The sequence below is a fragment of the Artibeus jamaicensis genome, unplaced genomic scaffold, assembly GCF_021234435.1.
Source record: "Artibeus jamaicensis isolate MK-2021 breed Jamaican fruit bat unplaced genomic scaffold, CSHL_Jam_final scaffold_286, whole genome shotgun sequence".
Taxonomy (NCBI): domain Eukaryota; kingdom Metazoa; phylum Chordata; class Mammalia; order Chiroptera; family Phyllostomidae; genus Artibeus; species Artibeus jamaicensis.
In genome coordinates, this window is record NW_026522034.1 from 12,305,296 (window position 1) to 12,329,565 (window position 24,270).

Consider the following 24,270-nt stretch of genomic DNA (forward strand, 5'->3'; position numbering starts at 1 on the left):
GATATTGACTTACGTTTCTCCTTTTGCAATTTTCATTTCCCTCGAGTATTATGTCTATAATACTCTGTTCTGTAAAATATAATACTATAATGAAAGCAAGTATAATACTTTTCATTGAGTTTATAACCTGGAATATATATAATCTAACTGCTCATCTTCCGGTACATTTTAGCACCAGTAATATTTGAGCAATAATGTAGAAAACTTAGTCATTCATGCTAAAGCACCCCAAAAGATCAAATCATTGATTAGTTGGACTTAGGAAAAAATGTCTTAAGGTTAGGGGTGAACCCTGGCTGGTGTAGCTCAGTGGATTGAGCATGGGTCTGTGAAGCAAAGGGTCGCTGGTTTGATTCCCAGTCAGGGCACAGGCCTGGGTTGCAGGCCATGTCCCTAGTAGGGGATACATGAGAGGCAACCACACAATGATGATTCTCCCCCACTCTTTCTCCTTCCCTTCCCCTCTCTCTAAAAATAAATAAATAAAATATTTTTAAAAAAAGACTGGGGGTGATTTTTCAGGTTAGAATGCAACAAATTAGAATGCATCTACTAGATATGTTAAATTACATCTTCATATTTTAAGCACTAGTATAAGTTACTGAATAAGGGAGTAGTACCTTCTTTCCAAATAGTTGCCTATAGAATGATTTTGGTAAGATTCCTTTAATTCAGTAAATCTCATTGATTTAGTGGTATACATTTATTTATTTGAATTTCTTATTATTTAACTGGTTTTGGTCTTCCATAGTGCTTATGCATCTATTCCTAAGCAGAAACCTGGATTCTGGTCAGATGTAGCTATGGCTGTAGGTTCTTGGTCTGCTGAAGAATGCCAGAGGAAATACCTGGAAGATTCCCAAGGAAATGGATCTCAGACACGAGTGACTAAGAAAAAGCCAGTTAATCCCCAAAGCAAAAAATATGGTAATTTTTATAGTAAATAATTTTTCCTAATTGTATCAATTTCTAATCACTCACTAGATGTGTTTTATATTTACCCATGTGTCTTGTTATAGATTTTTTTTTTTACAGTTTTAAAGCTAGAAAGAACTCCAAAGGTCAGTTGTTTACTTTTGAAATCTTATCTAGTTAATTCCATCAATTAGCTTCAGCAACCTTGTGCTTTGAGTTCTAGGAAATATGCAGTTGGATCCAGAGATTATAGTATCTGAGTTACTGTTATCAGGGTCTAATTTAGTGGTGCTTGGGTAGGGTTCCCTAGTAATTCATAAGAAAACTGAGAATAAACTTAGTTTTAATGGGAGGAGTACACACTTCTAACCAAGGTTTATGCTAGAGAAGTCCTATACTAAGCTTTAGGGAGTATTCCGTATTCCTGTCCTAATTCAATGAGGTTTCTATTTTAGCAAAATCAGTAAAGTAGTCATCAGTAAGAGGAGTGTGGGAGGTAACCTTTCTCATGAGATAAAGACCTTTTCAACTGTACCCGTTTAATCTTACATGTATTGTCTTCATGGGTATTTACAGGCCAGTCATTACACCAAGCCCATAGTAGAACGGATCATTTGGTATATAGGATACTTATAAATGTTAATAAGAGGGGATGAGTTTACTTAATCTGAACACACAATTTAGATTTTACCAAGTTGGTTAACTTTAAAACAGTTACTCTAAATGACCAAATTCTTACCAAAATGTTTTGCTGACTCTTTAAGGTAAGAGAAAGAGAGGTGATATGGATCAGGAGCAAACTGTGAAGATAACAGCCAAAGTGGGAACTCTTAAAAGGAAGCAGCAGATGAGGGATTTTCTGGAACAGTTGCCAAAAGATGACCATGATGATTTTTTCAGTACAACACCTTTGAAGAATCAAAGAGTACTGGTAAGAATTTTGAATGCAGAAATCATTGTTTTCTTTATATTGACTCATATCTTTTATTATTATACATGGTTAGTAGGCATCCCTGACATTTAGGTCAAGGATTCATAAGTCTCCACAGACATGACTAAGTGTAGTACAGGAAGCAGTCTGCCAGTACATGCCATTCTCATCAGTGTCCAGAGTCCACGCTTCAGTGGGGTTCACAGATAATGTTTATAGAATCAAATAGAAAACCCAGAAATAGGCCAAACGTATATATTTAAAATTCAAATGCAATGAGGTAAAATTCTTGAAGAAAAAGGTGACAAGAAAAGATGGTACCTATTGTATAGTATATTCAGGGAAAGGATTAAGTAATAGCACAAGTTGACCAATTTGAATGTCTAAAACAATTTTTGTAGTATGAAAAACCATATAACTAAAAACTTCATGATTAGGATAAAATATTTGCAAAAAATAAAGCTAATAGTATTTGTAGTATGAGGAACTCATTCAGATGTTACTGGCATATAAAAAAAAATGTCAAGATCACAGAAAAAGGAAAAAGAGAGAGAGATCTTCACAGGCTAATGAATTTGTAATTTCACCCTTGCTTGTAATGTAAACCATTTTTGGCTCCATAATAGTAAAATCTATGTAAACCAGAAAAAGTCTGAACAAACTGGCTCCATAATAGTAAGATCTATGTAAACCAGAAAAAGTCTGAACAAACTGGTCATTCTACTTGTGATCAAAAGAAAACAAAGTAAATTATATGTAAGTATACCTTCTAAATTACAGAACCATTTTTAAAAAGTAAGTTAAAATATCCACTAACAAAAAACTATGGAGATGTTGATACAGTCATATGTCAGTGGATGCAGAGTTGAAGCATACCATTTGAGAGCATTATGGCAATGTATGACAACCATAAACATTTATTCTACTATGGGAATTTATGGTAAGAAATTGAAAAGAAGACAAAAATCTTCAGATACTCGCTGAATGTGCATATATGCACTAAGCATGTTCTTCATAAACATGGTGAAATACAGTACAAATATTAAGGGCAGATTTGAGACTGTTTCTTGAATTTAAATACAAATGTCAAGAATATTAAAGTCAAAGTAATGTAAAGATAAGATGGATCTAGACAGCTGGACTGTTAAGTATAAACACTGAAAGCATTTTTTAGTGAGCTAGACTTAGGGGTACTTGTTTCATTTACCCCCTTTTAAAATATTGTTAAATATTAAATTTTAAAAGGCTACACACAATGCTTCAATAATTTAATAACATTATCTGGGGCCCCCTTAGCCTACCTAGGTATTTTAAGGCATTTTAAGGGAGCCATTGAGACTCTTACTATGTTCTCTGCACAACAACCTTTGGGAGTTCTACGCCGTTATATTAGTCCACCAGGATTTCAGGTTCTGTATATGTTTTGGACTAAATGCAATAGTCTCAACATTTTAAAAGCGAAGGTAATAAATAAAGAAAGCAGTAATTAGTTCATTTTCTCTGGCATACTTAAGTCTACTTTCTCTAAGGTTTGAATATAAAGATAAGTGAAATATTAATTAAGGATTTAATTATTTATTGTACATTTATACACACAAAAGTTTAATGCTGCTTGAGTTCATATTAAGTACCAAGCATAATATAGTAAATACAGTTTAGTTTTGTATGGTCTACACAGTAGGTCAGCAAACTATGGCCCATGGGCCAAATTCAGCATACCACCTTTTTTTTTTTTAAGCAAAATTTTGTTGGAACACAGATGAGCCCAGTGTTTACGTGCTGGCTGTGGCTGCTTTCAAACTACAACAGCAGAGTTGCATTGTTGGGACAGTGTGGTTGAGCCAGAGTACGGACCACAAAACCAAAATATTGATGCTTACTATCTGAATCTTCAAATCAGAAAACATTTGCTGATTCCTGATCTACAGGCTTTTAGAAACAGATGTTACTGTGTATATCTTTACACAACAGAAGCTAAGTTTTTTTAGAGGACAAGCCTACTAATTTTTTGAGAGAATTTTAAAATTTTATTCTATTTTATTTTTTAATTATCTTTTATTGATTATGCTATTACAGTTGTCCCAATTTTTTTCCCTTGGCCCCCATCCACCCAGCACCCCCTCCTCCCACAAGCAATCCCCCCACCACTGTTCATGTCCATGGCTCATGCGTGTGAGTTCTTTGGCTGCTTCATTTCCCATACTGTACTTTACATTCCCATTGCTGTTCTGTAACTAATTTTTACTTCCTAATCCCCTCACCTCTTCACCCATTGCCCTACGTGCCCTTCCCATCTGGCAACCATCAGAAAGCTCTTCATATCCAGTATCCTGTCTCTTCTTGTTTTATGGGAACTCCCCTGTAAGTACCCAACTGCTTTTCTGTTGCATTTCTCTTAAAATGCATTTAAGATTCTCTACCTTTCACCTTTGGCATTTTAATTATCATACATCTTAGAGTGGGCCTCTTTGCGTTCATCTTGTTTGGAACTCTCTGTGCTTCCTGGACTTGCATGTCTATTTCCTTCAACAAATTAGAGAAATTTTCTTTCATTATTTTTAAATATATTTCCAATTTCTTGTTACCTCTATTCTCCTTGTAGCATCCTATGATTCGAATGTTGGAATGGTTGGATTTTCCCGGAGGCTGCTTATACTATCCTCGTTGTTTTATATTCTTTTTTTCTTCTTGTTGTTCTGATTGGTTTTGATTTTGTTCCAAATCACTGATTTGATTTTTGACTTCACTCACTCTACTGTTGTTCCCTATAAATTCTTCATTTCAATTAGTGTATCCTTCATTTCTGATTGGATTTTTTTTTATGCTACTGAGGTCCTCACTAAGTTCCTTGAAAATCCTTATAACCAGTGTTGTAAACTCTGCATCTGATAGGTTGCTCATCTCCATTTCATTTAGCTATTTTTCTGGAGTTTTGATCTGTTCTCTCATTTGGGACACATTTCTTTGTCTCCTAGGTTTGGCAGCCTCCCTGTTTGTTTCCATGTATTAGGTAGAGCTGCTGTGACTCCATGTCTTGGTAGTGTGGCCTAATATAGTAGGTGTTATGTAGAGGCCAGTGGCACAGCTTCCCTTATTACCCAAGCTGGTTACTCAAGGTATGTCCTTCCTGTGGGCTGAGTACACCCTCCTCTTATAGTTGAGACTTGATTGTTGTTGGCCAGTAGGAGGGATTTACCCAAGTCAGTCACCTGCAAGGACTAGCTGTGACCACTGAATACTAACCTCCTTCTGTGGAGGATCAACTGTGCAGGGGCAGGGTGGTAGTGCTCTGGTGTGGTTTTCAGCTGACCACTGAGTGTGCAGGCCAACAAGGTCAGCACCATTTTTATTTTCCCCAGGGACACTCTGCCTGAGCTATAAAGCAATCTGAGATGGCTGATACTCAGGACTTGGAGATTCCCAGGGGAAACCAAGCTGTGAATGAATCTAGGCTCACTGTTGCTAGTCCTAGGTCTGGGGCCACAACAAGAGATAGGGGGACTGACAGCTTACTGAGGATGGGCTTACTGAGGCCTGCTGTTCCTTGTTTGATAGGATTTAGGCAGTTGTGAAGTATGAGCCAAAACCAGTTATTCATATGTTAAAGTCTCTGGTAACAACTTGGTGTCCCTGTAAGCTGGGTAGGACAGAGTCTGAGGATCTCCAGAGCAGAGCAGACAGTGTTAGGTTGATGGAGTCTGAGATATGGCACCTGCCTGTCAGCTCTGTAGCTCTGTGAGTTCAGGTTCAGAAAGGAACAGTGACCTCTGCCTGATTTTCTGCCTGGGAGAAAGCTGTCCCCTAGTTCCTGCCTGAAGCCAGACACTTCACTTCCCTCCTGTATGCCACTGGTGCCTTCAAGTTGCTACCCTGGTGCTGAAGCTAAGAGGGAGTGAGTCTGAGTAAGTCTGTGCTTGGGTTCCTTAAGAGGAACTGCTTGGGACTCCTGAAGTTTCTTCCACCAACTCAGTCCCTGCAACCAGAAGTCATGGAGACTTATCTTCCTAGCACTAGAACATGTGGCTTGAGGGGCTGGTGTGGGGCTCGAACTCTTTACTCCTGAGTTATCCCTCCTGAATTTTTATCTACTGCTCATGGAGGTGGGACCAGCCTATTCCATTGTCTGCACCCCTTCTATCAGTCTGGATGGATATGGTTTCTTTAATTCTGTAGTTGTCAGACTTCCATTAAACTCAATTTCTAATGTTCTGATGATGGCTGTTGTATAATTTAGTTGTAATTTTGATGTGGTTGTGTGAGGAGGTGAGTCATGTTTATCTATGCCACCATCTTGACCGGAAGTCCCTCAATGGTATATCTCTGCCTACTAATATTTTTTTATTATCTCTGAAAATTATAAGACACAAAAAATTTATCAGCCCACCAAAAACATTTTGTGACAATGAGCAATTTTATTTTTAGGGCTTCTTGCTAATGATGAATATTTGCTTTCTAGTTGCCAGATTTCCAGTACAGTCAAGAAGAAGAGGATATTCTGCCAAATATGGACAGAAATCCAACAACTCCATCATCGGTTATCTTTCCATTGGCAAAAACTCCTCAGTGTCAGCATGTCAGTCCTGGAATGCTAGCTCCTATAAATAGGTAAATATTTATGCATATACTATAATTCTCTGCATCAGCATTTATCATTTTATGAGTTGAAGAGAATAGATGTCAGTAATGAGAAAAGTGATCATTAGTTTAAAAAAATTAAGAATAGTTCCTAGAAGTCAAGGATAGGCAATTTCAGCAAGCAGAGGTGTTAATCAATAAAGTTGGGACCCACTTTATCAGGATAAATTCCAAACGAATCAAAGTTTTATATGTAAAAAATTAAACTGTAAAATATACCTAAAGTAACCTTGGAGAATTATTTTATAATCTAGATTAGTGAAGGTCATTATAAGTAACAAAAAGAATGCAGTCATCTATATTTAAAAAATCTCATTTGGTACTAAGCAACTATAAATAATCAAAAGAAAAAAATAACAATGGTTGGAGAGGCTATAGAGGAAAAGGAACCTTCATACACTGTTAGTGTGAAAAAATATTAGTACAACTATTATAGAAAACAATATAGAAGTTCCTCAGAAAAATTCAGAATCAAGTTATCACTTGACCCAGCAATCCTCTTTTTGGGGTATCTACCCCCCAAATTTGAAAATATTTATTCATAAGCAAATAGGTGCCTACATATTTACTGCAGGATTATTCATGGTAGCCAGAACATGGAAACAACCCAAGTGTCCTTTGGTAGGTGATTGAACAAAGATGAGGTGCACACATACAATAGAATACTTCTCAGCCACAAGAGAAGATGAAATACTGCCATTTGCAACAACATGCATGGATGAGTATCATGCTCAACAAAATATGTCAAATAGAAAAGCACAAGAATCATGACTTCACGTATATGCGGGATATAAAACAAACCAACGAATGAATGAAAAACAACTCAGACATGGAACAGTTGGTGGTTGTCGTATGATAATGGGAGGACACTAAACTTTGGGTGATGAACACACAATGCAATATACAGATGATGTCTTAAAATGTACACTTGAAACCTACTGGTATAGAATCTTATTAATCAGTATTATCCCAATAAAAGACAAATGACAATTTGAGGAAAGACTTACCGAATTCATCACATGAATAAAGCTCTTTCCCTGATATAGCACTCCTACAAATTAGGAAAGCCATTCGCATGAATTGGCAGCAAGAAGGTAAATCAGTTCAGTTTCTAAAGGCAGCAATTTGTCAATATATATCACAATTATAAGTGTACATGCTCTTTGACCTAGCAGTCCTACTTTTAAAATTGTGAATGTTCAACTGATTCCTTGTAGTATTGTTTATAATGGCAGAATACTGAAAACAAATATCTATTGAAGAGACTCATCAAATAACTTCTGGTATATTACATAGCTATAGAAACTAATAAAGTTTTTTATGTACTATTATAAAATGTCCACAGTGTAGTAAGTGGAAAAAGTTATATACATTGAATTAATTTTTTGCCATTTATGTATATAATGGTAATATATGCAAGTGTGTATATATGTTATGTATAATATATCATGTATTATAGTATATGTACATAATTGCTTTATTTAATTAAAGACCTCTGAAAAGATACATGAGAAATTGAAAACACTGTTGATCCCTACGAGAGGAACTAAGATATCTTGGGAGACTGAATTTTGAGCTATGAGAATATAGGAACTATTTGAAATGTAAATAAAATCAAGAAAAATAGGCCAACAGTAAAATGTCACAGAGAGAGAGAGTAATAAGGAGGCCTAAAAATAGGATATTCCATCTTGCATTTAAGCAGGACAGTGCTCACCTAGTAAGAATAATTTCCATGGGTGCGAGAGGCAGAAGCCAGGTGATAATGACTCAAAAAGCAGTATTCAATATTCTCATGAATCCTGATAGAATTTCAATTTGCATTTATTTGGCAAAAAACACTTTTCCCTAGCAATTCACAAATTAATTTTTGTTAATTTTTTAATTTAATTAGTTCTCAAATGATAGGTTTGGGCAAGTATGTATATACATTTGTAAGAGCAAAGATATTCATCATAAAGCTTAACACTGAAAATTTGGAATTGATCCAAATGTCCAGTAACAAGAAAAGTTAAGAAACTAGGATTTGGGGCCTTCTGCACTCCCTCTCCACTTTCCCTGAGCACCACTCTGGGCTTCAGGCTCCAGCTAAGCCAGCGCCTCTGCATCTCCTTTCGGCCACCATCATGAGTATCTACCGCACCTCATCAGTCATGATGACACATCCTCCAATATCTATAAGATCCAGGAGAGGCAGATGAGCTGTGCCTAGAGGTGGAGGGTAAGGTGGCCAGTAGGACAGCAGGTAACAGGGATGGTTTGCTCGTTGATGGAAATGCCTCTCCTGAATGCTCCGAGGGCAAAGCAGAGTCATCACTGGAGGTGGTATTGTCCTAAGCCATCACTTACAGGAAATCAGCTTCACAAAAGAAGCCCACAGAAAGTACATCAAAGATGACATGAAACCGGTCAAAGGGAAACTTTTGAGGAGTAGAGACCTGAAAGAGTGAGCTTTTTATGACAGGGGTTACAGAACAATCAAGCACATCTTTGCTAATATGAAAAACTACCAGTTCTTGATTGGTGAACACAATGAATCTAGACATATGATTGCTCTGCTGGACTACAGAGAAGGGTGCAATGCACATAGGATTCTCTTTAAGGATGGTTTAGAAATGGAAGAACGTTAACAAATTTGGCAGTTTGGATCTATCATTTATCATCATAACTGGCTGCTGCTTTTCATCTACATACCAGGACTAGAACAAATGGCACTTAACATTCTCTTGAGCTCTCCATTTATTTGACCTTGATTTGGAGTGGAAGCATTGTTTTGTGTTTTTTTTAACTTGTGTAATTTTCTATTTATTTTTAGATCTAGAAATTCAGGTTTAAGGACAAGGAATGTATTATAGAACTATGAATTCATCATAGAATTAAGACTTTTTACACCTGAAACTATGATATTGCATGTCAGCTATAATTTTTTTTTAAAGTTAAAAATGTTACAGTTTAACTTCATGTCTAGGAGTTTATCTTTAAAACAAGAAATTTATCCTTACATAGCAATTCAGTTTTGGGGACTAAGAATTTATCTGTAGAACTAAGAATGTATCTTTAGTACTAGACATTCATCTTTAGATCTAAGAATTCATTCTTTGGCACTATAAATGTATCTATAGAACTAGGAATTTATCTTTAGAACTCATAATTTGTACACCTGAAACAAATAAAATACTGTATGTCCACTATAATTGACAAATAAAAATTACAGTAGAAACAAAAATAAAGTCATGTAATTTCTTAAGAATTAAATGCATTTAAACTCAGAAAAGAATTAGGATTTGTCTATAGAATATGTAAGAATAAAAATCATGCCTTCAAGAATTTTTAATGACAGAATAATGTTCAGTGGAATTTTAAAGCTAAGAAATAAAACCATGTACAGTATGATCCCAATTTACATAAAACATATTCATAAGAAAAAGGGCCCTGGCTGGCATAGCTCAGTGGATTGAGCGCAGGCCTGTGAACCACACGATCGCAGTTTGATTCCCAGTCAGGGCACATGCCTGGGTTGCAGGCCACTTCCCGGCAGGGGACTCACAAGAGGCAACCACACATTGATATTTCTCTCCTTCTCTCCTTCCCTTCCTCTCTAAAGATAAATAAATACAATCTTAAAAAAGAGAGAGAGAGAGAGATAAAGGAAGTTTCTTGATCAAGAACATTACCAGCTATTTACCTCTAAGTTCTAGAATTACACTGACCTGGCTTGGGGGGGGCTGTATTATTTCACAGTTAAGGAAGTAAGACTTTCTAAAAGATCATATGATGGACTTATATAATGAATATATTTTCTAAAACTTTTATTTAAAAAAAATAAGTTTCCTAGGCCTCCTTCACTGTCTCTTCACTCACACCAGCTCTGGTTGATTTCCTTTTTATAACAGTTTTAAATAATAAAACAGTTTCTGTCATTTCAGAAGTGATCTCTTTATACCTGACAACAGACTCTTAATTAAATTTATCATGGTGACATTGGTTAATAAGATTATATAGGTTTCAAGGGTACATTTCCATGATACATGATCTGTACATTGTACTGTCAGATCATCTTCTGTCACCGTCTTTTTGGCTCCCTTTTTACAACCACTCTTCATCCCCCTTCCCTCTGGTAACCACCATATTGTTGTCTGTGTCTGAGTTTGCTTTATATTCCACATATAAGTAAAATAGCTTAGCTCTTTCTGACTTTGCTTAGCATAGTATTCTCAAGGTCCATCCATGTTGTTGCAAGTGGCAGTGTTTCATCTTTTCTTATAGCTGAGTAATATTCCATAGTAAATATATGTAACACATCTCATATCCAATACCTGTTGAAAGTTGTTTCCATCTCTTGGCCACCATGAATAATGCTGCATTGTACATACAGGCGCATACATATTTGCAAGTAAATATTTTCATTCCTTTTCCCCAGGAGGATTGCTGGGTCATATGGTAGCTCTATTCTTAAATTTGGGGGGGAACCTCATACTGTTTCCCATAGTGGCTGTGCCAGTTTACATTCCCACCAGTCTGAACAGCGGTTCCTTTTCTCAACAACCTCGAGAAACAACACTTGTTATTACCCGTGCTGTTGATAGTAGCCATTCTAACAGGTGTGAGGTGGTATCTCATTGTAGTTTTTGATTTGCATTTCCCTATACCTAGTGAAGTTGAACATCTTTTCATATATCTGTTGGCAATTTGTATGTCTTCTTGGGAGAGGTGTTTAAGTCCTCTGCCCATTTTTAAAATTGGATTGTTTGCTTATTGAGTTGTATGAGTTTTTTATCTAAATTCTGGATATTAACACCTCATTGGAGATGTTTGCTTGTAGAGATCATATCCCATTCACTTGGTTGCCATTTTATTTTGATTGAATCTTTAATTTTTTATTAAGTATTCTATTGATGCTGTTACAGTTGTCCCACTTTTTCCCCTTTACCCCCCTATACCCAGCCCATCCCAAACTCCCATACTCAATTCCGACATTATTGTCCATGTCAGTGGGTCATTCATATATGTTCTTTGACTAATACCTTTTTATTTTGTTAGCAGTTTGCTGTACAGAAGCTTTTTAGTTTGATATAGTCCCATCCATTTGTTTTTGGCTTTACTTCCTTTGCCTTTGGGACCAAATTCATTAAAATGTTCCCCATGGCCAAAGTCTATAGTTTAGTATCTGTTTTCTTCCATGTAATAAATTGTTTCAGAGCTTATATTTGAGTCTTTGATCCATTTAACTTTTGTACATGGGACAAACTGTAGTCCAGTTTCCTTGTTTTGCATGTGGCTTTCCAGTTTTCCCAGCGCCATTTATTGAAAAGGCTTTCTTTTGTCCATTATGTTTTTGGCTCCTTTATCAAAAATGACTTGCCCACGTACATGTGGTTTTATTTCTAGGCTCTCAATTCTGTTCCACTGGTCTCTGCGTCTGTTTTTCTGCCAATACCATGTTGTTTTGATTTTCATTGAAGTCAGGGAATGTGATGCCTCCAGATTCGCTTTTTTCTCAGGATTGCTTTGACTATTCAGGATCTTTTGTTGTTCCACATAAATAATGTCACTGAGCTTTTGATGAAGATTGCATGAAATCTGTATATTGCTTTGGGTAATTATGCAAGTGTTTGTGGTATACGTTATACCACAAACACATTTGATACAGTCACACATTTACAGATTTCTACCTGTCAAACTTTTAAGGCTGCCCCATAATAGTCAGAAAGCAAAGCGTAATCATATTAGACCTTGGAGCCAACAGAAAGAGTCAGATTGGTGTTGAGCTGGTAGTTACTGTTAAAAAAAAAGCAAGCACTGGCTCATGTGGCTCAGTGGATTGAGCACCAGCCTGAGAACCAAAGGGTCACTGGTTCAATTCCCAGTCAGGGCACATGACTGTCTTGTGGGCCAGGTCCCCAGCTGGGGGCATGCAAAAGGTAACCACACGTTGTTATTTCTCAACCTCTCTTCCCTTTCTCTAAAATAAAATAAAATCTTAAAACAAAAAATGACTATAGCACTTGTAGGGGAAATGAGAACAACAATTCTGTTTGCCTTCAATTTTCATCTGTAAATTATGAGTCAAGCCTGTTTGCTAAAAATGAGAGGGGAAAGAACTAAGGTGAAAAGAAATGAAAAAACTTCATAGTTGGTATGGGGAATGTAAGAAAGATGTAAGACTGTAAATAAAAGGCTTGTTGAAAGCTATAAATTGTTTTCATCAGCAGTTGTATTCTTAAAGTTACCAACTTAACGATTCCATGTGGACAGTGAAGGAAGTGACTAGGAAGGAGTAAAAGGTGTAACAAATGGGAGTCCAGGGAGAAGAAGTCTCAGTGAGTTTTGGAAAAGAGGCAACAGCAAGATAGAGATGGGAAAGAGCACAAATAGAACAATAAACAATAAGGAAAACCGTAATTTCCTGGAATATTTTTATTTGATATTTGTTTCCTTTAAACGTTTGAAGCTTTTTGTCCATCTCTCTGGGTGTCCACCATTGTCTTTTTTACAAATGGAAAAGAAAACACTTTTTAAAGATTGAAACACCTCTTAAATTAATTTTTTCAGTTGCTGTTTAATTTGTGGATAAAAGTATGGTAGTTAATATGGACTTGTAATTATTTTGTATTCAAACAGGAATGAATGTGATAAATATGTTTTTCATATGCAAAAAAAACATAAAAGTAAAGGTGGCATTGTCTGGGGCAATATCAAGAAAAAAACAGTAAGTACTTTTTTCTTCACACCAGATTTATTCAATGCATATCTAGTGAACAGCTATACTACATGGCAAATTGGGGGAGTCATAAGTTATGTAACAGATCTTTCCCTCAAGGTGCTTACAGACTAATACAAGTAAATGAGAATACAAGGCTGTGGATGAGGTAAGTACAGTACATAAGTGCTATAGGGTTACAAGTGGCAGTTGAATACACTAAAGCATTTGAGGAAAATGAGAATGGTAAAATATTTCATTCAAAGATGCCCAGTAGGGAAAGTATGTATAGACCAGGGAGGGATATTTCAAGCAAGACACAAAAGCATAACATCTGTCCAATGATAAGGGAAAGATCCAGACTAAGTGTTATGACCATCACAGAATAAGAAACTCCACCAAATCCCATCCAGCTTCAAGATGGTTTCATATGTTTTTCAGATTCAACTACATGATTTATATCTATAGATCAAGATTTAAAATGTAATTACAGAAAAATTTTATCTCAGTTGCCTTATCCCTTTGATAAAAATATTGGGAGAGTCCTTTATCCTCTTGAATTAATTTTTAAATATTTAGTTTGCTTTTACTTTGGATATCCAGATAAATGTGCAAGTATTCTGAAAAAACTAATTCACCTCAAATTTCTTCAAAGTAAATAGCTAATCTTAGAGAATGAGTTTATAGAGGTAGTAGAATGGCGATCTGATGCCTTACCCCCTGAAGGTGTACGCCTTCTGACCAAGTCACGGCCATCTCTTCCTCCCTGGCCCATGTTGAAATATATTGCACACTTGCCGGAGTAAAACTCCATCAGAGAGTCTCAAAACTAAACATTGGGATTACTTAAATCATACCCAGTCTTTATAAGTATCACTTGTCCACAGAGAATGATACCTATAGGAACCTTGGGTTAAAATTAGCCTGGAGACTAAATTCTTCAAAAGAAATCTCTACTCCATAATTGAAGGTATAGGCAGACTCCTCTCTTGGTGTTTAGGTTCCCCTTTTCCGGCCCCACATTCCTTATGGAAATGAAATTTTGGTTTGTTGCAAAGGACTAGGAATCACTATAACATAGGGAGAAAGACTTGCTTTCTAGTCTGTTTTGCCAGTAGAAGTTGGTTTGCCTTGACAGGTGTTTCTCAAACTTTAATGTGCATGAAAGTCGCCTGGGGATTTTGTTAAACCCTAGGATCTGATCCAGTAGATTTGATTCTGCATTTCTAACAACCTCCAGGTGATGCCCCTACTACTCACCCACAGACCATACTGAGTAGTAGCAAGACCGTCATCCACTATTCTCTTAAAAATGATAAGTTCTGCCCTGGCCTGTGTGGCTCAGTTGGTTGGGTGTCATTCTGCAAAGCAAAGATCACTGGTTCAATTGCCAGTGGGGGCACATGCCTGGGTTGAGTTCAATTCCCAGTTGGGGCATATACAAGGGGCAAATGATTGATGTTTCTTTCCCTCTACTCCCTCTCCAATCTTGTCTAAAAATTTTCTTAAATGAGAAAAAGTTTATATATAAGCCCTTCCTATGAAAAACATACCACTGTATTTCTGGCATCATTTTAACTACTTGTTTACTTTTGTTTTTCTAAGTGGGTTATAATTTGAGCCACCAAACTATAGTATCTTTGTGATTTAGCCCAATTTTTTCATAGACTAATATTTGTAGCCAGTGTGTAAGGAAAAGAGCAAAGGATTTAATGTTGAAAGTTCTAGTGTTAAGGTCTGACTTCATACCAGCTTTATGACAAAGGAGGCTACTGGAGCTTTCTAATCTCATTTTTCATTTTATGACCTCTGGGGGTCATGGCAATAATTGGTTTCTTTCTCCAAATGACTTTGAGAGCTAAAAAATATAACCCTGTTTTCACTCATTTCACAGGAAAAAAATATATTTACATCCCATTTTCTGAACATGGGTTTGTATCTCAAGTTTTCTTTAAAAAAAACAAAAAATTTCCCTTAGAATAGTGGCTATACTATCATGTTTTCTTTTGTATTCTCTTTATTTTAATTCATTAAAGATAATCAACAATGGCCAATAGTTTAGAAAGCACTCATGTATGTAAGCGTGTATTATATACATCTTAAAGCTTACAAAATTAAAAAAAAAACTTTTAGCTTATTCTACCATTATTACTGCAACCACTAGGGAATATTCTATGTCAATTTTCAAACCATAAAATATTCCCTAGTGGTTGCAGTACCTGTTCACTTACCCACTGTAGCCAAGATTTTGTAAAGTACAGAGAATTTGCTCTGGCTGGTGGCTCATTTGGTTGGAGCATCATCCCGTGCACCAAAGGGTTACAGGTTGAAACCTGGTACAGCTCAGTCCCCAGTTGAAGGTTCAGTCCCCAGTTGAAGGATATATGGGAGGCAACCAACTGATGTCTCTGTCTCATCAATAAACATACCCTCAAGTAAGGATTTAAACAAAATTAAATTAAAAATAATAAAGTATAGGGAACTTTACAATATTCCTAGAGTAATGTCATGGAATAAGTACTCAGTAGATTTTGGCAACTTCAGGGGCCCACAGACATCTTTTGACTGCTGCTACATTAATTGGTAATGTGGGAAACAACACCGAGTTAAGTCGTGGTTCTTGCCCCAGATAAATTCAACCTGAAAGGAAATTAGACATTTCAGAGATAATCATACTGGGACTAGATGTTTGTAAGTACTCTGGACTCTGAGGATAAAGTATGCTTAATTCTGTCCACGTTTGAGACGGGCTTCATAGGAGGTGCCATTTTGCTGTTGATCTGAAATGTCTTACAGGTTAAAAGTGATTTTTCAACTCCAAGAGCAAGAAGAAAAACCCCATTTAACAAAGGTAATACACTTATATCTTTCTTTTTGTATTTCAGTTCTGTTATAGGGAAGTCTCTTTATTAACATGGTACTAAAATTAACAGCTCAAGTGGGCAGGCCTACCATTTTGTTTATTTTAATTATTTTTGTTAAAATTGAAATTACTTTTAGAAACGTATTATTCTTTTTTATTGAACTTAGGAGAAAACGCTAATATTGGAAAACTGTTCATTAATGCCATGGAGTCTTTGGATGAAGAAGAGAAAGATTATTATTTTTCAAACTCTGATTCTGCATAGTAAAAATGAGAAAATATTTCCAGTATTTCTTATCAAGAAGCAGACAGTTCTTTGTACCTTCACTTGGAGTACATATATTTTCTTTGTAATATAGCTTCTTTTGAAATTGTGGGCTCCTTTTCAAAGGTTGTACATGTTTGTATTCAAAGCTAAAGATCCTTCTCGAGAATATTTGCCATTGCTGCAGCTTACTAAAACTGAAAGGAAAGTTGCTGTATAGGTATTTTTAAATTTGTTTTTGCTATGTTAAAATATATGTATGTGTAAATGGTCTCATAAGCATCTAAGTCTGTTTAAGAAAATCATGTTCCAAAGTGAATTGTTTAAAAGCTTTCAAGAACATGTTATTTTTAAGGGAGGAGGTGAGGAAGAATAAAAGATAGATTGTACTGGTAGCTACTGAATAACACGTTAACATTTTTCAGTACTTCATATATAGGCCAGAGTTGAAATGATGTTTACATGTTTTTGAAACCATCTGATATGCTTTCTTTTCTCCCGATTGTTTTTCTTAAAACTTGTGATTGGTATATCTATTGAACCTATGTAAATTTTAATTTATTTCTTTTTCATTATTGTATTAGACAGGGTCAGAGAATACATTTCGTTGCATTCTTAAGCCTTATTTACATATGCAAACAGCTTAATTTTGGTCCCAGTATTAAAAAGACTAGATGAGACAAATGTTCAAGGGGTAGGTCTGCTGTTCTCAAGTTAACATGTCACAGTAAACATTGTTTTCCTCTCAGATAGCTCTTTTAGGGGGAGAAAAATCTTATTTTAGCTTATTCTGCCATTATGTTTTCAAATTTGACATAGAATGTTGCTCTGTGGTTACAGTACATGTTCATCTACCCTTCTCTCCAGTTAGGTTGTTCAAATAAAATTAGTTTGCTTTTATATATTTGCATTCTGGTGTTTTTTTTCCCCTCAGACCTTGTTAATAAAGAACTGACAGTAACCAGAAGGGAGGGGAGAAGGCGGAAACGGGGGAAAATAGGGGAAGGGCCATCAAGGAACATGGACAAAGGACACGTGGACAAAGCCAAAGGGGGGAGGATTGAGGGTGGGAGGCAGGGATGGGTGGGGCGGAGGAAATGGAGACAATTGTACTTGAACAAAATTACAGATTTTCTTGTATCTTAAGAACTTAGTCTAATAACCAGCAGTTACATAATAATAGGGTTCAGAGAAAGATGATATTTAAGAAGAACTGTGCAGTCAGACTGAGATCATTCTCCTTTAAATTCCCATGCCTGTTTCTGCCAGAAGCTTGCCGCACAGATGTGGTGTGGAACAAATGAAGGTTATTTTAGAGTGGCTGTAAAAAATAGAGTTGTAGAGGTGAAGCTGCCAGTATTTACTATAATACCATGCTGCTTGATGTTAACAGATAGTGTTTTAGGAGTTAGAAGGTAGTTAAATTCCTTAATGGGAAACAAAAAGATCATTTTGAAATAGCATAGACTTGATACAAACCAAAGTGTGACCACCTCCTGCCCCCACACTCACCATAGTCCCTGTGTCCTATCAGAACTACTTGTCAGTCCTTCCTAGTCGAATTTTATTGTATCCCACCTGCCAAGTTCCAGGTTGGTCCCATTTCTTTCCCTGAGGCCATAAGGTAAGCTGGCAGGGTTTAAGGTAACCTCCAAAGAAGACTTACAAGTAGAAAAGAAAGACTTTAAGGGCTCAAAGAAAAATAGTAAGATGGAGTAATAACCAATAGGTTGATACTTAAGTGCTACCAATGAGACCTACTGCAGCTTAAATAAGAATAAAGCTCTTTACACAGCAAGCATAGATAAATCCTCTAGTTTATATTCCTCACACCACGTTAATCATCAGCCCAGGTCAGCATGAGGTTTTTGAGGAACTAACTGCATGCTTGCTACAAACAGCTGGGCAGAACACTACCAGGTATCCTCTCCCCGACCACATGCACTGCTGGCACTGTGTCGGGAGCAGGAAAGCGAAACAGCAAACGAACCAGAAAGAGACAAAATGGAAATCATTCTCACTATAGGGAGAAATGCTCCGGAAGTCAGTCCATTATGGTAGAGGTACATACCGAAGGGTGAACTGAACCTGAGGGAGAATAGATTGCTAACTGCCATCAGCCAGTAACTCACACAGCCTCTGTTCTCCCTGGCTTTGACAATTAGTGAACAAAAATAGGAGATCGTTTGCTTTCCAAAGAATTGACAATTTATACTGTCCCAAAGGAGCTAAACGTACAATTATAGTAACATTTTAGCATCTAGTATCTAGTTCCTATGTTCTGGTCCTAGATTTCCATAAATCACATGTTTCTGGGCCTCACTTTTATCATCTGATAACAAAGGAAAAAGAAAAACGATTTGAATTAGTTAAGCTCTGAAGTGCTGCCAAGTTTAAGGTAAGAAAGTGCTCTGCTGTGACACTGGCTTGAAAACCCAACAGTGACAAAAAAAGCAACCAGAGAGTAAAGGAACATAAATGGGGGGAAACGTCCAGGAAAGGCTGCTCCAGCACTAGCACGACTAGAAGGGCCTTTACTGTTGCAGGTAAGAACATGGTGCCGTCTTCAAACAGGAACAGCCCCACAAACGGGTGGGTCACAGTGAAAGGCCACATTCAGTAGCTCATCTACAAAGAAAATTTTCCAAGTCTAAACCCACATTATTAGCTCTTTGAATATGATATTTTAAAGATTTTATTTTTTTTTAAAGAGAGGGGAGAGAGGGAGAGAATCATTGATGTGCAAGAGAGAAACATCGATCAGTGGTCACGTGCCCCAAATTAGAGGCCTGGCACACAACCTAGGCATGTGCCGACCAGGAACCAAACCAGCGACTTTGGTTCGCAGGCTGGCCTCGAGCCACTGAGCCACTGAGCTACACCAGTCAGGGCTACACTAACAGGATTTGACCTCTGGATCCGGCTACCTGTGGTAAGATTAATATACTCAGTTACACTTTCAACTTTCCTAGTTACTGGGCCATTCCTCTCACAATACACCCAAACTTTATCCAATGTCTATGTAGATTCAGGACATGTAAAATATTCTAGATCCTAGAGGAAAATTTGTTTATGACCATTAAGTTGGCAGAAGTCAGATGCATCAGCCTATTAAGCTAAAAAATGACAATAGTACAAAAATCTGGAAAAATTCCAAAATCAAATGTACTCTAGCTTTTACTTGCCTAATAGCACTTTTAATAACCTCAATAAAAATACAGTTTCATAGTTCGGTTAATCAAATGATTACTGAACACCAGGTTTTTAAAAATATATAACCTATGTAAATAAAAAATACAATATAAAATAACATGGAAATTTCTCTTGTGTACATATCTTAAGCTGGTAACCACAAACCACAGCAATGATTATTTTGGTGCATTCAGTGATGTGACAGTCCTTTGATAACCACACCTGAGCAGTCTGATCGTGCATCGGATTTCCGTCTACCTTGGTCAAGACCATTTGGTAACATCTGCATGTCAAAAACATGGCGAATATATCTACAGATCTCCTCGGCCTTTTGATGCGTTACTTGTGCACACATGGAGATTTCCTGAGGTGAGCTGGAAAATAAATTAGACCAAGAGAAACATTACACTAGAACTTTTTGACTTATAAAATTTAGTATGTTGCTTAAAGACCACCAAATGTAAAAGCCTTTAAGATAATAATCTCTTCCTAAGAATTCTATATCCAGTTAATGTTTTTAGCATTAGTTGTATTCCATATATTTAAAGTCATATATAACAATTTCAACCTCTAACCTATTTTCTAAAATCTTCCTTTTCAAGCAATGTAATAATCAAAAAATAGCAAATGATCAGCTTGAATATTTTTCTAGTTACAGAACTAAACATCTACAGAATTGTTAGAATGCAACATCTGATGTAATTGCTCTCTGTCTAGTTCCATATAGAGCTCCAAGCTCCTCCAAAGCAGTGCCTGTCCTTTTTCCCTGCACTGGTGTCCTCTCCTTCATGAGTGACGATTACAGGCTGGCAAGCAGAAAAGTCTCTCCTGAATGAAAAGCTCTAACAGTCGACTCATGTACCTTTTTCAAAAAAACATTAAAATGTGTATGAAATGCTTTTAAGTAGCCATCTAAAAACATTAAAACAGACATACATACCTGTTAGTCATCTTTTTCACAGATGAAAACTGGTGACACATATTTAATGCAGTTATATAACTTACATTGGGAATACTTAGATAAAATCGAAGTGCTTCCCATTTATTGCTGTTCACTGTTGGAACTTGAATACCGACATTCTTTCTTTGTTCCAATAGAGACAGTTCCTTTAGCAAATCTGCCGTTTCTTCCTGGCAGGAACTGAAAAGAATTCGAATTCCAGCACCAACTAAAGTGGTCAGCAGGTTGTCATAGCTCTTTGTTCTCTTAAACATCCTGGAGGTGTCTCCTAAGTATTTCACATTTAGAAAAATGCAAACCTTAGTAACTTACATTAACTAGAATCATTAACACTATATAATATTAGAAGTCCCAAGATCTTCACCATTAAGGAAAATAGTGCCACATTATTATGCTAATGAAAACCCTACAGCTAAAGATTTAAATTGTCCAATATCTGAGATAAAACACAGAAACCTGTCTCTATGAGTGTCTTGAATTGGAATCAACATAGGAAAGAGAGTAGGCAGGAAATTCTATTCCTAGATAATTCATTCCTAAAGGCCAAGAGCACACTACTTATGTCTAATAAAATTCTTCATAATGCTAGCACTGATGAAGAGGTAAGTACTGGTTTAACTGGTATAAAATTGTCTTACGCATTTATTTCAACAGTAACTCAATACTCTGCAGACCCATTTTAATGTCATCTTTAGCTCTTGCCTATTAATTTACTTCCCTAAATTTCCCATTCATTTTCTTCCCATATTTTACCCATATTCTTTTTGGGCATGCTTTGTACTCCAAAAGAAAAGATATTTTTCTGTAACTTGTCATGTTACTTCCCTCTTTATTCCAAATCTATTTCTTTATAAAGGAAATAAGATGAAATTATGTTGATAAAGATAAAATTATAGAATTTTAGCACTAAGAGGACTCAAAAGATCGCCTAAAGCCCTCACTTGTCAAATTAAAAAGAAAAAGCCCAAACAGGATTACTGAAAGACAGAGTGACTTATCCAAGACCATTGGTGACAGCATGGGGATGAAAGGCACATTGCTGGGTCACCAAACCAACCACAGTATTTCCTTTCACTTAATGACTATACAATTCTTGAATTCTTCCATAGTGGCTTTCACCTACATGATTTCACTTAAACCTCATAATATTACAAGATGAATAGAACGAGAATATGGACTCGGAGTGATTTTTTAGTGCAACATCATATAGCCATAGACACCAGAACTCTGTATCTTTTGATTCCACTTCCCATGATCTTTTCTCTCTTCTCAGGTGCTCCCTGTAGAAATCGTCCAAATGAAGCTCCAATCCTGCATTCCCAAATGCATCCTAGGCATCCACTTCAGTGACCCAGTGGAACTCAGTCTTAATGAGTCCAAAACTGAACACCCTTGTCCCTCAAATCTACCACTTCTGTTATATTTACAATATCAATAAGCAGCACCACTACCGAACTGTCCAGTAACCAAAAAATTCGTCAACCTAAGATTAACTCCATCAATTCCTGCTAATCCTGCTTCCTAAAGCACCTGAATCCTTTTTCCCCACCACTGCCTTTTTTTGGGTCTTCATCCTTTCTGGGGCTCTTGAAAAAGACTTATGATTGGTTCACCTGCCTGCAATTTATTACTCTTCAGTTCTCCTAAGCTACATTCGAACACAATGACTACTGAAAAACATTATGTAAATACAAAATGACATTCATGAGTCAGGTACTGTCACACATCCTGACAACAGAAGGATGAACTAATTAACAGTCAACTTCTTTTACAACCTTATAAACAAAAACATTAAAATACAAACCTGTTTTTTCTCTGTCCTTTTCCACAATCACACATATTCTTTCAAACATGCTCTGCAGGTACTGGATCTGGTCAATGAACTTGTTCTTATTACTACTGTTTGACATCTCAGAGTGAGACCTCCTTTCCACCACCATGCGGTTACTCACAATGTAATCACAACCATTAAGAGGACAAACCTCTACCTGAAAGCCATGAATTGCTCTGAGGGAAGAAATTACTTCTGAACCGGAAGTGATTTCTCGACTGTCTACAAGAATACATGTTCCCTGGCCTTGCTGTGGGAGTCTAAGGGAAGCATGTGTGCCAGCCAAACGTGGTCTTGGATCAGAACAGGAAGCCACTGAAGTGCTAGAATCTTCCAGAGCACAGCCAACCTGAAAAAGTAGAAAACATCTATCACAATAAATTCAATATATATTAGCGCCGTAAGCCTGAACTTGATTTTCTTTACTGGTACTCTTTTTCTTCCTTCAACATGACCACAGTGACGCTGTAGAGCACAGGTGGCAAACACAAGGCCCGAGGCCAAATCCGGCCCTCTACCTTGTCTCTACCCGGCTGCAGCACTGAGCTTTCGCTTAACTATTAAGGAGTAGTTACATTTATACAGTTCTAAAATTATATTTAGCCCGTTGAAGGCAACCGTGAGGCTGGTGTGGCCCCCGGTGAAAATAAGTTTGACACCCCTGATGTAGATGAGGGTCCAAGCCACCACTGCGCACTTCTTAGGATGGCTACAATTTAAAAACCAAAAAATGTGGGGGAGAGTGTTGATGAGAACATCAAAAAAACTAGAACATACAATGCTGGTGGGAATGTAAAATGGTGCAGCCACTGTGGGAAACAATTTGGCAATTCCTCAAAAAGTTAAACACATGATGACCACATGGGCCACTAATTTTACCCCTAGGTGGAATGCCTTCCCAAATGCAGTGAAAACAGAGATTCAGATACTTGAATACTAATGTTCACTAACTTTGGAAAACTCTCAGCCACTGCCTGTTCAAATGTATCTCTTACCCTGTTTCCTCTTTTCCCTTAACTCCAATCACATGTATTTTAGACTACTAATACAGTCTCACTGCTTCTGAATGCTCCATTTGGTTTTTCACTCTTTGTACTTCAGGGTGGGTAAATCTACTGATCTTGCTTTAAACTTATTAGGTTCTTTTCATGGCTGTGTTGAGTCTACTGATGGACCCACTGAAGTCATTTTTCATTTATCAGATGGTATTTCCTTATCTAGTCATGCATTTTTGTTTTACTTTTTCACCAGAGCCTTTAACATATTAACCCTATTTTAAATTCCCTGATAGATCCAAGATCTGGGTCACATTAGGTCTGGTTCTTAAGAAAGTGTTTCTTCCTTCCCTCTCTATGTACTCTGTAACTTCTATTTGGAAGCCGAACATCGCATGTGAGACAGCAGTAATTGAGGTAAATACATTATCTGTGCCTGAAAACAGGTATGCCTTTCTTTTGCTAGGCCTTGGTGTGCAGCATTGAGTAAAAATTGACTTGGGTTTGTTTTCTTACTGACTTTTCAAAATGTTCTCTCAGCTTTAGGTCCTCTCTGTGAGCCTGAACCCCAGGAGGCTTCCCTCCCCATCCTGTTGTTCCGACCGATAGACTGCTGCTATTTGTCACTTAGTGTTTGCTAGCCTGGTGGGAGGAAGCTAGAAAATGGGCTACTCAGCTCTTCTGGAAGGAAGGAAATGAGGTGATGCCTCGGACCCCCTCTCCCCAGCAACCAGATGAGACGTACGCGCCTGAAGCCTTCAGTTGGGGGAAAGAAAAGTTAGTCTGGGTGGGGAGTACCAGTTCTAAGCATGTAACTTCTGTTATTGTTGTCTTACAGAAAGTCCATTTTCCTACAGCCTTTTTATAATATTAGCAAGTTTCCTTACAGTATTATTAAGAAAACTACGAACACATTTAATAAATTACAACCTAAGCATTCATATATGAATTATCCATAAAATTTAGTGTGCTGTTTTCTTAT

At 36.9% G+C, this 24,270-nt stretch overlaps 2 protein-coding genes and 1 pseudogene across 3 annotated transcripts in view; 2 read left to right on the forward strand and 1 right to left on the reverse strand.

The window, feature by feature from the left end:
- The window catches only part of MIS18BP1 (MIS18 binding protein 1), a 45,643-nt gene extending 29,334 nt beyond the window's left edge, over positions 1–16,309 (forward strand). For both annotated transcript variants that reach the window (XM_053656834.1, XM_053656835.1), the window contains exons 12-17: positions 752–927; positions 1,680–1,846; positions 6,303–6,451; positions 13,103–13,190; positions 15,978–16,032; positions 16,212–16,309. In XM_053656834.1, the coding sequence (XP_053512809.1) occupies positions 752–927; positions 1,680–1,846; positions 6,303–6,451; positions 13,103–13,190; positions 15,978–16,032; positions 16,212–16,309 (733 nt within the window). The remainder of the gene's footprint in view (positions 1–751; positions 928–1,679; positions 1,847–6,302; positions 6,452–13,102; positions 13,191–15,977; positions 16,033–16,211) is intronic.
- LOC119058813 (translationally-controlled tumor protein-like) lies at positions 7,557–9,111 on the forward strand (annotated as a pseudogene).
- Positions 16,310–17,169: 860 nt separating the features above from the next.
- The window catches only part of FANCM (FA complementation group M), a 64,017-nt gene continuing 56,916 nt past the window's right edge, over positions 17,170–24,270 (reverse strand). Inside the window, exons 21-23 of the mRNA XM_053656836.1 lie at positions 22,267–22,642; positions 20,442–20,730; positions 17,170–19,875 (exon numbers count right to left, since the gene is read on the reverse strand). Coding sequence (XP_053512811.1) covers positions 19,692–19,875; positions 20,442–20,730; positions 22,267–22,642 — 849 coding nt within the window. The 3' untranslated portion in view covers positions 17,170–19,691. The remainder of the gene's footprint in view (positions 19,876–20,441; positions 20,731–22,266; positions 22,643–24,270) is intronic.